The sequence below is a fragment of the Asparagus officinalis genome, chromosome 5 (genome assembly GCF_001876935.1).
Source record: "Asparagus officinalis chromosome 5, Aspof.V1, whole genome shotgun sequence".
Lineage (NCBI taxonomy): Eukaryota > Viridiplantae > Streptophyta > Magnoliopsida > Asparagales > Asparagaceae > Asparagus > Asparagus officinalis.
In genome coordinates, this window is record NC_033798.1 from 80,255,376 (window position 1) to 80,269,346 (window position 13,971).

The 13,971-nt window shown below is 42.9% G+C and overlaps 1 protein-coding gene across 1 annotated transcript in view; it reads right to left on the bottom strand.

Moving 5' to 3' along the window:
- The window catches only part of LOC109844075 (calcyclin-binding protein-like), a 4,810-nt gene continuing 401 nt past the window's right edge, over positions 9,563–13,971 (bottom strand). Inside the window, exons 2-5 of the mRNA XM_020413088.1 lie at positions 13,897–13,971; positions 11,475–11,714; positions 10,046–10,105; positions 9,563–9,951 (exon numbers count right to left, since the gene is read on the bottom strand). The exon at positions 13,897–13,971 is cut by the window's right edge and continues 31 nt beyond it. Coding sequence (XP_020268677.1) covers positions 9,844–9,951; positions 10,046–10,105; positions 11,475–11,714; positions 13,897–13,971 — 483 coding nt within the window. The 3' untranslated portion in view covers positions 9,563–9,843. The remainder of the gene's footprint in view (positions 9,952–10,045; positions 10,106–11,474; positions 11,715–13,896) is intronic.

Sequence of the window (13,971 nt, forward strand, 5' to 3'; positions counted from 1 at the left end):
GTTGCGATCCGACAACGGCGGCGAGTATACCTCAGACCCCTTTCTGCAGCTATGTCGAGACGAGGGCATAGAGAGGCACTTCACAGTTAGTCATACACCGCAGCAGAATGGGGTGGCGGAGAGATTGAATCGGTCTTTGCTGGAGAAGATTCGATGTTTATTGGCGCATAGTGGTTTGGAGAAGATCTTTTGGGCTGAGGCACTTTCTTATGCGAGCCACCTCATTAACAGGCTGCCTTCATCTGCGATTGAGGGGAAGACCCCTATGGAGATGTGGTCGGGAGAGACAGCACATGACTATGACCAGCTTAAGGTATTTGGTTGCCCTGCATATTATCATGTTAGAACTGATAAGTTGGAACCTCGAGCTAGGAAGGCCATATTTGTAGGATTCAAGCGTGGTGTCAAGGGATACAAGCTTTGGGATCCAGTTGATAAGAAGATTGTGCTGAGTAGGGACGTCACATTCGATGAGGCTTCTATCTTGAAGCTTCCCAGCTCTCATCAGGTGGAGAGCAACCCGACAGAGGAGATTTCGCAGGTGGTGGAGATTGATGCAGCTCCACAGAGTCCAGATAGTGCAGTATCCATGAGAGTGCCGACTGAGGTGACGCCAGGCGAGCACGACGGTGATGCGGAGGATACGGGTACTCATGAGCAGGATCAGGGACCGACGGCTCAGGTTCAGGATTCTATTGCGGCACGGAGACAGAGGAGAGACATACGGGTGCCAGCACGGTATGCCGACACAGTTGCATATGCACTTCCGGTGGAGAGTATCGATGAGATGGTGCCTACTACATTCAGAGAGGCCGAGCAGAGTTCGGAGGCTGATTCGTGGCAGGTGGCTATGCAGGAGGAGATGGAGTCTCTTCACAAGAACGATACATGGAAGCTTGTAGAGCTTCCAAAGGGGCGGAAGGCGATTGGGTGCAAGTGGGTGTACACGAAGAAGGAGGGCATTGAGGGCACTCCAGTGAGGTTCAAGGCTAGGTTGGTTGCGAAGGGCTATGCACAGGAGGAAGGTATTGATTACAATGAGGTTTTCTCTCCGGTGGTGAAGCATTCGTCGATTCGGATTTTGCTAGCTTTGGTGGCACAGTATGGATTGGAGTTAGATCAGTTGGATGTGAAGACAGCATTTCTTCATGGTGATCTTGATGAAGAAATATATATGACTCAGCCATTGGGATTCCGAGCTGCAGGGAAAGATAAGTTGGTTTGCAGGCTAAAGAAATCGCTATACGGTTTGAAGCAGTCTCCTCGACAGTGGTATAGGCGATTTGATGGTTTTATGCTTGGTCATTCGTACACTCGGAGCCAGTTTGATCCTTGCGTGTATTTTCGCAAGTTGAGAGGAGGTGCGTACATTTATTTATTGCTTTATGTCGATGACATGTTGGTTGCTTCAAGTTCCAGGTCAGCTATAGATGAGTTGAAGATTCAGCTTTCGAATGAGTTTGAGATGAAGGACTTGGGCGAGGCGAAGCGCATTTTAGGGATGGAGATCGGCAGAGACAAGAAGAAGGGCAGAATTTGTTTGACACAGGTGGCTTATTTGAAGAAGGTTCTACAGCGATTCCATGTTAGCATGGATACGAAGCCAGTTAGTGTACCGTTGGGAGCCCATTTGAAGCTTTCAGCTGACCTTTCACCGAAGTCAGTTGAAGACCGTGAGTTGATGTCGAAGACTCCATATGCGAGCGCAGTTGGGAGCTTGATGTACGCGATGGTATGTACGAGGCCGGATTTGTCACAGGCAGTGAGCATGGTGTCGAGATACATGCACGATCCAGGAGTGGGTCATTGGGATGCCGTGAGATGGATTTTGAGGTACATTCTAGGTACGCTCAATGTTGGTTTGGTTTATGAGCGGGACACTACAGGTGGGCAGTTATGCATTGGCTATGTTGATTCGGATTATGCCGGGGATTTGGATAAGCGCCGATCTACAACGGGGTATGTGTTCACCTTGACCCGTGCGCCGGTGTGTTGGAGATGCACCTTACAGTCGACGGTGGCTTTGTCTACGACGGAGGCAGAGTATATGGCAGTTACGGAGGCTGTGAAGGAGGCTATTTGGCTTCGAGGACTTCTGGAAGAACTTGGTATATCGCAGCGATCCGTCACTATTCATTGTGATAGCATGAGTGCTATATATTTGGCGAAGAATCAGGTTTTTCATGCGAGGACGAAGCACATTGACGTTCGTTATCACTTCGTTCGAGATGTTCTTGAAGATGGCGATGTGGAGATTGTGAAGGTCCATACGAAGGATAATCCGGCGGATATGCTCACGAAGGTGGTTCCAAGCAACAAGTTTGATCATTGCAGAAACTTGTTGAATATTTGTGATTGTTGAGGCCGTTGGCGGCCATTTGGATGAACTACGGGCGGCTTGATCCCTTGGGAGAGGGGGTACGTAGGCAACCATGGTGGTGCAGCCGTATTTGGAGAGACGACACATTGATGCTCTTGGTTTGGTGTCGGCTCATTTTTGGCAAAATTCGCCGAGGTGGAGAATTGTGGAGAAATCAGGAAAAGAATCAGAAAAACCAGAAAAACTGGCATAAGTCGACTCATGCACTGTGCACGAGTCGACTTACGATCTGCAGCCGAATTGTGATTTTAGCCTCTGTCAAGTCGACTTAGCATGACTGTTAAGTCGACTTATGGCAAGTCGACTTAACAGTCTGTTAAGTCGACTTATGAAGTGTTCTCCAGTTGTTGATTTTCTCTCTGTCAAGTCGACTTGTGCACACTGATAAGTCGACTTATAGCGGGTTTTTTGCATACGCAGGTTTCCTATTTGCAGTCTGATTGGGGTTTTGTTTTGATATAAATAGGGAAACGATTTGTGAGGGTTTTTTATCAGAGATTGAGGAATCTTTTGAGCATTGTGAGAGGGAGATATTGTGAGCAAGGTGAGATCTTTGGTTGAGGGTTAGTTTGAGAGAATTTGTGTGATTGTAACCCTTTGTACTCTCCTTGATTTAGTGAAATCTCCCCATCCTCTCCCCGTGGACGTAGGCAAATTGCCGAACCACGTATATCTCTGTGTTTGGATTGATTTGGCTTTATTGGTTGGATTTGTGCAAGAGTTTGTCTTTCTTCTACTCGTGATCACAGGTTCGTTGTGAGTTCGTGCAAGGCTTCCGCAAAGGCGCGCGACAAGTGGTATCAGAGCTCAGATTCAGATCTAGGGTTTTGGATTAGGTGGAGGAAGATTCAGTTTGAAGCTTGGTTCTTGGAGTTCTAGGCTTTGGTGGAGTTAGGGTTTGAAGTTGCCGTTGAAGATCTCGCTTTCCTCGTGTGGTTAGGAGTTCTATTTGGAATCCAATCTAGGGTTCAGTTGGGTAATTTCTTATTCTTTCAAAGTTTGGATCTTTCTCTACAATTTGGAAGTTGTGATTATGGGTGAAGTAATTGGTGAAAGCAGCAAGATGACAGGCACAGTTCAAGTGGGTTTTCAGAACACTAAGATTAGTGTTGTGAAATATGACGGCAAGATCAATTTTGGTTTGTGGATGAGCGACGTACAGGATGCGCTCAATGCTCAAAATCTGGAGGAGACCATCATGGTCGATGTGAGGCCACCTAAATATGAAGAGGCGATATGGGAAAAGATGAATCGAAATGCTTGCGGGGTGATCAGGTCCTGTTTGGAACAGGAGCTGAAATACGATGTGATTGGGGTGACGTCTGCGATGAAGATGTGGGAAATTCTCAACAATAAGTACCTTACGAAGAGTGTTGAGAACCGGTTGCACTTGCTGCGAAGGTTATTCAGATTCCAGATGTCCAGAGGTACCTCGCTTGCGGCTCATGTGAACAACTACACTAAGTTGTTGTCGGACTTGGCGAACGTGGATGAGAAGATCACAGATGAGTACAAGGCTATTATTCTTTTGGGCTCCTTACCGGATGAGGAGTATGATACCTTCGTGCTTACGTTGCTGAACGGGAGATCTTCTATCACTTATAGTGAAGTGACTAACGCATTGACGAACTATGATTTGAGGAGGAAGGATAAGGAGACTTCCCGCGCTAGTACTTCAGGAGAGGCCTTGTCGGCGAGAGGTAGAAGCTCATATCAGAAAGGTGGAAACAGAGGGAGGTCAAAGTCAAGAGGTCGTCACCAGCTTGGAAAGAATCAATGTGCATTCTGCAAGGAGCAGGGACATTGGAAAAGAGATTGCCCGAAAGTCAAAGAAAAGGAGAATAGCAAGAATAAGGGCCCGAAGGCCAATGAGGTGAATGTTGCGAAAGGCGATGATTCCGATGATTCGAGCTTTTCTCTTTTGATTACTCCGGAGGTGAACCATTTGGATGCATCGGAGTGGATGCTTGATTCTGGCGCTACTTATCATGTGACTCCTAGGCGAGATTGGTTCTCATCATTTGAGAGACTCGATGGGGGTGTTGTGGTCATGGGAAATGATCAATCCTGTGGCGTTCGTGGGATAGGTACTGTGAGGATTCGGATGCACGATGGAGTAGTCCGTGAGCTGAAGGAGGTGAGATTCGTTCCTCAACTTAAGAAGAATCTTATCTCAGTGGGGGCTTTGGAGGCGAAGGGATTCAGGGTGACCTTTGAGGATGCTGTAGCAAAGGTTACTAAGGGATCTTTGGTGGTGATGAAGGGAGTCCGAAATCATAATTTATATTATCTGAAGGGGAGCACCGAGATTGGCCAGGTTGCTTCGGCGATTTCAGAGGCGGACATGAGCAGACTTTGGCACTACAGGCTAGGGCATACAGGTGAAAAGTCACTGCAGGCATTGTGCAAGCAGGGGCTTTTGAAGGGAGCCAAGAGTGGTAAAGTAGAATTCTGTGAGCACTGTGTACTTGGCAAGAAGACGAAGGTGAAGTTCGGGACGGCCATTCATAGGACGAGGGGCATCTTGGACTACGTGCACACAGATGTTTGGGGTCCCACTAAGACGGCATCACTTGGTGGTCGACATTGGTTCGTCACGTTCGTTGATGACTATTCTAGGCGATGTTGGGTGTACACCATGAAGCATAAGAGTGAAGTCCTAGATTTGTTTGTGGAGTGGAAGAAGAGATTGGAACTGCAGACTGGGAGAAAGATCAAGACGTTGCGATCCGACAACGGCGGCGAGTATACCTCAGACCCCTTTCTGCAGCTATGTCGAGACGAGGGCATAGAGAGGCACTTCACAGTTAGTCATACACCGCAGCAGAATGGGGTGGCGGAGAGATTGAATCGGTCTTTGCTGGAGAAGATTCGATGTTTATTGGCGCATAGTGGTTTGGAGAAGATCTTTTGGGCTGAGGCACTTTCTTATGCGAGCCACCTCATTAACAGGCTGCCTTCATCTGCGATTGAGGGGAAGACCCCTATGGAGATGTGGTCGGGAGAGACAGCACATGACTATGACCAGCTTAAGGTATTTGGTTGCCCTGCATATTATCATGTTAGAACTGATAAGTTGGAACCTCGAGCTAGGAAGGCCATATTTGTAGGATTCAAGCGTGGTGTCAAGGGATACAAGCTTTGGGATCCAGTTGATAAGAAGATTGTGCTGAGTAGGGACGTCACATTTGATGAGGCTTCTATCTTGAAGCTTCCCAGCTCTCATCAGGTGGAGAGCGACCCGACAGAGGAGATTTCGCAGGTGGTGGAGATTGATGCAGCTCCACAGTCCAGATAGTGCAGTATCCATTAGAGTGCCTACTGAGGTGACGCCAGCCGAGCACGACGGTGATGCGGAGGATACGGGTACTCATGAGCAGGATCAGGGACCGACGGCTCAGGTTCAGGATTCTATTGCGGCACGGAGACAGAGGAGAGACATACGGGTGCCAGCACGGTATGCCGACACAGTTGCATATGCACTTCCGGTGGAGAGTATCGATGAGATGGTGCCTACTACATTCAGAGAGGCCGAGCAGAGTTCGGAGGCTGATTCGTGGCAGGAGGCTATGCAGGAGGAGATGGAGTCTCTTCACAAGAATGATACATGGGAGCTTGTTGAGCTTCCAAAGGGGCGGAAAGCGATTGGGTGCAAGTGGGTCTACACGAAGAAGGAGGGCATTGAGGGCACTCCAGTGAGGTTCAAGGCTAGGTTGGTTGCGAAGGGCTATGCACAGGAGGAAGGTATTGACTACAATGAGGTTTTCTCTCCGGTGGTGAAGCATTCGTCGATTCGGATTTTGCTAGCCTTGGTGGCACAGTATGGTTTGGAGTTAGATCAGTTGGATGTGAAGACAGCATTTCTTCATGGTGATCTTGATGAAGAAATATATATGACTCAGCCATTGAGATTCCGAGCTGCAGGGAAAGATAAGTTGGTTTGCAGGCTAAATAAATCGCTATACGGTTTGAAGCAGTCTCCTCGACAGTGGTATAGGCGATTTGATGGTTTTATGCTTGGTCATTCGTACATTCGGAGCCAGTTTGATCCTTGCGTGTATTTTCGCAAGTTGAGAGGAGGTGCGTATATTTATTTGTTGCTTTATGTCGATGACATGTTGGTTGCTTCTAGTTCCAGGTCAGCTATAGATGAGTTGAAAGTTCAGCTTTCGAATGAGTTTGAGATGAAGGACTTGGGCGAGGCGAAGCGCATTTTAGGGATGGAGATCGGCAGAGATAAGAAGAAGGGCAGGATTTGTTTGACACAGGTGGCTTATTTGAAGAAGGTTCTACAGCGATTCCATGTTAGCATGGATACGAAGCCAGTTTGTGTACCGTTGGGAGCCCATTTGAAGCTTTCAGCTGGCCTTTCACCGAAGTCAGTTGAAGACCGTGAGTTGATGACGAAGACTCCATATGCGAGCGCAGTTGGGAGCTTGATGTACGCGATGGTATGTACGAGGCCGGATTTGTCACAGGCGGTGAGCATGGTGTCGAGATACATGCACGATCCAGGAGTGGGTCATTGGGACGCCGTGAGATGGATTTTGAGGTACATTAGAGGTACGCTCAATGTTGGTTTGGTTTATGAGCGGGACACTACAGGTGGGCAGCTATGCATTGGCTATGTTGATTCGTATTATGCCGGGGATTTGGATAAGCGCCGGTCTACGACGGGGTATGTGTTCACTTTGACCCGTGCGCCGGTGTGTTGGAGATGCACCTTACAGTCTACGGTGGCTTTGTCTACGACGGAGGCAGAGTATATGGCGGTTACGGAGGCTGTGAAGGAGGCTATTTGGCTTCGAGGACTTCTGGAAGAACTTGGTATATCGCAGCGATCCGTCACTATTCATTGTGATAGCATGAGTGCTATATATTTGGCGAAGAATCAGGTTTTTCATGCGAGGGTGGTGCAGCCGTATTTGGAGAGACGACACATTGATGCTCTTGGTTTGGTGTCGGCTCATTTTTGGCAAAATTCGCCGAGGTGGAGAATTGTGGAAAAATCAGAAAAACCAGAAAAACTGGCATAAGTCGACTCATGCACAAGGCTAAGTCGACTTATGGTAAGTCGACTTGCCAGTGTGCATGAGTCGACTTACGATCTGCAGCGGAGTTGTGGTTTTTGCCTCTGCCAAGTCGACTTATAATGTCTGATAAGTCGACTTACGAAGTCCTCTCCTGTTGCTGTTTTTCCCTCTGCTAAGTCGACTTACGCCCTCTGTTAAGTCGACTTATAGCGGGTTTTTTGCATACGCAGGTTTCCTATTTGCAGTCTAATTGGGGTTTTGTTTTGGTATAAATAGGGAAACGATTTGAGAGGGTTCAACATCAGAGATTAAGGAATCTTTTGAGCATTGTGAGAGGGAGATATTGTGGGCAAGGTGAGATCTTTGGTTGAGGGTTAGTTTGAGAGTTCTTGTGTGATTGTAACCCTTTGTACTCTCCTTGAATTAGTGAAATCTCCCCATCCTCTCCCCGTGGACGTAGGCAAATTGCCGAACCACGTATATCTCTGTGTTTGGATTGATTTGGCGTTATTGGTTTGATTTGTGCAAGAGTTTGGCTTTCTTCGACTCGTGATCACAGGTTCGTTGTGAGTTCGTGCAAGGCTTCCGCATCGGCGCGCGACATAATGTTCGTCTGTAATTGGCGGTTAAGTTTAATTATGAGAATCGCCCACCTTAAGCAATTGTACCTTGAAGTATGTTGCCATCGTATGGGTAATCCAAGAGTCCGAATAGTTACGCAAATAATCTTCAAATTACTGGTTTTAATTACATCACAATTCAGAAACACGAACCTTACGAAAAGAGGGTCATTTATTCACATAACTAAACTATAACCCACGGATGCAACCGATGCGCACCTCTCAACACACAAACTGTCAAAAGAATAACTCGCCCTCACACAACCACCCACCCCAAATCAACAGCATACACATCACATAATCATCATATATGACCTCATCATACAAAGCAGTAACCAAGAATAGCAAATATCACTCGAGAAAAGAAAAACCTCAACGAGCAAAAAGAGCAAAGAAAGACGCCGCAGAGGCTAAAACAAGCGCAAAACCGCTGGGAAGGATGCACGACGACCCGCTCACCATAGGCGGAGAAGGAGCCAGGCTGGGCTCCTGTGCGCTGGCCAGGGCCGACACCACGAAGAACAACACCAGCAGCAAAGGGGCCCTCATCGAAATCTCCATTGAACTAACTTGTGTTTGATGTACGTCTAGAGGGTATTTATAGAAAAATAATGTGAAAACAAAATCTTGCCTGCTACTTCACGCTTGGAGTAGCCATTAAGCGTGTACACGTGTCGAGATGCGTTTGGGCGAGGGTGAAAGATGGTCCAACCGACCCTCGAAGAAAATAGTGTAGGGTCGCTTTTGCTTGGTCCAAAAGACAAAGGTGAAGACGAGGGTACAGCTGCTGCGTTTTATGATTGGAATCGGAGTCTGAATTGGCTACTTTAGATTAGTCGGTAATCATTTCACTAATGGGGATTAATGGAAACGTATGTGACAGTATAATCCCGAACACAGGCTACGGTGAAATTAATGTGTAAATTCTGTCTATCTGGACCTCCAGAAGCTTCTCTATTACCATTTGTTTTAATCTAGTACACCTTTTCAAATGTGGTTCCCATAAAATTACTCTGAAATACAAAGGTGGTTGATGTAAAATTACTCTACTTTAGGGTGACTTCTATGAAAAAAAAGCCCCTTACTATTCTAACCCCTACGCATGAAGAACCATGTTAGAAGTATTCCTCTCTATGTTGTGAGAATATGAAAGATAATGCTCCTTCAGAAGAGTAAAGAACGGTAGTTTTGGCTTAAGATAAATAGTGATTACCCACCATTATTTCCTCATATTTCATTTTTCCGAACCTAAAGAAGCTTTAAGAATTCGACTGTGAACATTAGAGTAGCATCCATCATCAAGGTGAGGACTAGACGAGGATCTAGATTCAAATTAACAGAAATAATAATTAATAAATTCTATACTTCTGGTACACCTATATACTAATTTCAACATAACCTAAACAACAGTGCGTCTTATACAGTACACACATCCGAAACTTACCCAACACCCAAGTTCAATGATATTAACACATCAATTAATTGAAAAGGTTATATTACGATAAAACATCCACCAAAAACACAAGAAAAAAAACAACTGATATAGATCAATATTCTCTAAACAATTCACAAGCTTAATCCAGAGACCATGGAGATATTTTCACTCAAGAAACCAAAGCAAGTATGAGAGCTAACCCTAGGTTATATTATGATAAAACATCCACCCAAAAACACAAGAAAAAAACAACTGATATAGATCAATATTCTCTAAACAATTCACAAGCTTAATCCAGAGAACATGGAGATATTTTCACTCAAGAAACCAAAGCAAGTATGAGAGCTAAGCCTATGTTTGAACCTGCAGTGGCCATTAAATGCCATAGTCTTTGAGTGAATCAGCTGTTTTCCCAGACCTTGCATCCGTCCATGCTTTGGCGATTGTCCGTTTCATATCCTCATCACCTTCTTCATACATATTCTGATAGATAACCATTCCGAATTCATCAGATCATGCAACCAAACATTTCACTCCAAAGAAAAAAGTGGTCAGTGATCCAGAAAATCATACTCACCTTCATCAAATCCATTATTCCAGCCATTGGGTCTTTATCTTTGCCTGTGCTCGGTTTCAGCTGAAAAGTAAAACAACGTCAAGGGTCAGCCATCAGGTTAACCCCTTAACCAAAGTTAAAAACAATAAACAGCCTTCACACCAAAATCTCATACTGAAAATGACAATCGGCATAGCTCATTCTGAAAATGACAGTCAGAGTAGGCCAAAGTTTTTTAGATGCTACTATCACCAAATGTGTTAAAAGAGTAATCATGAAGATTGACAGCTGAAACTTAGGTTTGCATGTTCTGCCATGAATATCTGTGCATCAATGCATTTTGCGACTAAGAAATCCATGCAACTCTTTTCAGTTATATAGAGGCTTATGTATCCCTTCTTTTATTTCTTTTATTTACCTAATTTCGATTGCGGAATCACATATTCAATAACTTACAATACTGAATTAAAAGAGTTCCTTCAAGCACCACTACAAAGCATACAGATAATGCCACAGAAACTAACGAAACTAACTCACCGGGGCAAAGTTGAACACTCAATGATCATATATCTAATAAAATATGGGAACAAAATTTAAACATCCACATAATAGAGAAGAACACAAACTGTTGCTAGAAGACACAGGAAAAAGGATCGGAATCAAATTTCATACGTCATTTGTGTTAGATACAGATAGGTATATGTGAAAAAACATATTTTGGCAATAAAATGAGTATGCGTATATGACACAGATGTTAATTTGTGTAGCTCAACCAGGATCCTTTTTAAGTGACAATATGCACAAAGAGATGAGAGAAGCAAATCTGAGAACCATTGAAAATGGAATAACAAGCCCTTTGAAACTGGTGACACAAACAATACATAACACTAACCTAGGAGCATCTATTAATACATAAAGGTAAAACGCTATGAACAAGTAATGATGTCACATTTGAAGCATAACTCTTAAACTAAGTCACCAAAGTTTACCACCCTCCAACACTTTATATATGGGATAAAATTTCTTAGTTCAGATCTAATTGACAATAACAAACAAAGCATACAAAGGCCACAGCAAGTTAGTACTGGTTGGTGAAAATATCTCAAAAAAATTAAGTAATAAATATGAAGATATAGAAAGTTTTCCTGGTCTTGTTGATGCGTCTATGCAGCACCTTTAACAGTGACAAAGAGCCATTACACTAAAAAAGAACTTTGCCTGAGAAAGATGAAGATAAATCCAGAGACTATATAACAGTTGTTGCTTTCCATTCCCCATATTGATATGCATGAAAGGCCATTAGGGGCCGGAAAAATTATATCCCTCCACTTCATGAATGTTGAGGTGCTTTTATTTCCGAAGTGCACAGTTAGTAAGCTTATAGTTGTTCCTTGAGTCACGCTACTTATAAGATTAGTTGTAAGAAATACAGAAGCTTTGAAAACCTTACCTTGTCTTCTTTGAAGTGCAAGTCCAACCAATTCCCTTTTGAAGCTTTGAAAAGTGTGACAATGACTTTTGAAGGCTTCACAAGCACCTTGCATTTCTCAGGAACAATCTCCTTGTTCAACTTTGGTATGACACATCGATAATTCTTCCCCTGGACGTCATGAAACTTGACATCCACAGACATAGGCTTAAAAATAGTCTCCACCTTCTCTTCCTCCACACCTTCAAGGAACACATATATCTGATTGCCAAAAAAGATAAACCACAAAATCAAACTTATCATTAGCAGTATGCCCGCAAACTTGAAAAATATAGTACATTTAGGGGGTGTTTGGTTCAATAGTGGACAAGAATAGGATTATGAATCCGATTTTTTTTTATGGATTATGGATTCCTATCAAATCCATAAAAAAATTTAAGACAAGTTTATGGATTCATGGAATCCTTTTTTTTCTTTTCTATGTTTGTTTCATAACATGAAAAAAATAAATTCCAACTTTATAGAAACCCTCCAATTCCTATTTTTTAGTTTGGTTTGGAATGAGAATAGAATTTGGTCTCATAATAATATAGGGTTTGTGAAGAAATGAAATCCAAAAAAAAAAAGAGGGAGAATAGTACGGGTGTGTCAGCTTTTTGCCCCAAATCCTCCCAAATCATTAGGATTTGGGTTTCTATAAAATCACCATACTCTTTAAACTTTATAGATTTCGAAATCTATAAATTTATTGTGAACCAAACTTATGAATAGGATTCATAAAGAATCTTTTATTTACGATTTTGCCCCTGTCAGATTCAATTCCTATTCATATTCCATAAAAAGGGTGAAACAAACACCCCCTTAGTCAAGATTAGGAAATAAACAGATATTTTAGGTATTAGCAGGTAATGCACAATGCCTAATGAAACGCTTGTACGGAAAGAACTTCAGAATGTTTAATCAACAACATTAGGTTAAAGTTAAAACACTATTCAAATCAAAATAACAAATAAAAAAACTGCATGCTTCTCCTGTTCGCATGTAATGTTATTTTTAAAACACAGGACTAAGTTGTATTCCAATCTACCTTCCCAGACAAAAACAAAAGTTTGACTTATACCATCTTATGTGACTTTACCTTCTTATGTTACACATCCACAAAATGGAGCTATACGGAAAAAATACCACAAAACTTCTTGGTTAAAAGACCTATTAGTAAACTGCAAAACCAGTCCTTATCTAAACATTTATTTACAAAATGTTGATATATCAGACAATAGGACACAATATGTCAATTGGAAATCTGACAATCGAACATGGCTCATATAACGAAAAGGAAATACCAGCATGTAACAGAGTTTCGTGCCAGGAATGTCTTTCATGATAACCATTTGTAGCATGCCAAACGCATGCTACATAAATATCCTTGGTGTTACATGGACAAAGGTATATCAGACAATAGGACACTATCCTTGGACATGGACAAAGGTAAAATTTTAAGCATTTGATGCCAGAATGTAAGAGAGTTTCGTGCCAGAATGTCTTTCATGATGACCTTTTGTAGCATGCCAAATGTATGAAAATCGAATGGGAAGTGATATTTCCAACAGATAAGAAGGGTAAGAAGAAGCATAAAAGAACTCAAAGTGGTTAAAAAACACAATGTAGTCCGAGGAGCAAAAAAAACACACCACCAGAGGACTTACCACCGCTATGATCAGTAGCTGGTCTGATAGCATGAACAGAAACATTGGGACCGAGAATAACCCATAATCAATAACTAGAAACAATACCTATTAACTATCTTATAATTACGACCTATTCCTAATGTCCTGCAAGCTCGGGGTCAGCTTTTACTATGAAATAGCATCCAAACAAATAGTGGTAAAAAAAACTATTACAATGAGAATTTCTCACACCTTGCTCCACACACACAAAAAGGATACATCCTCATGTACACTTTCTAAAATCGATTTTGGATGGATATTCATACACTTGACAAACCAGTGATCCATGAACAAGTAACACCACTGAAATACAAAATATCTGGACAAACTTAGGGGTTTACCATCGTTCTAAGGATGAGGAGGTGGTTGGACATAAGAAGAGATCGAATGCTGAGAGCATTATTTACATTGGAAAGGCTGATATCAAAATAACAAACAATAAATAGAGCAACAATCAATATCATCCCTTAAACTGGCCTACAAAATACCGCTATGCATTTCGAATAGAAACAAAACTCAATTACCAAATATTTCTGACGTTGAGGCTTCTTAAATGCCATCGAACCTAAATCTCATAAAAATTCCCACATATTCCACTTACAATAAACAATTTAAAATGAGTAACTATGGAAATGCCCACATCAGTCAAAATGCCTAAACCATCACTAAACAATTCCAATTTGACTTTGAGAGAGTCATAGATTAAAAGCGCGCACCTTAATCTTGTCATAATCCTGATCCCAGCTGAACTTATCAAGCGCCACGTATTTCAAAGCGCTCGAAGCGGCCTG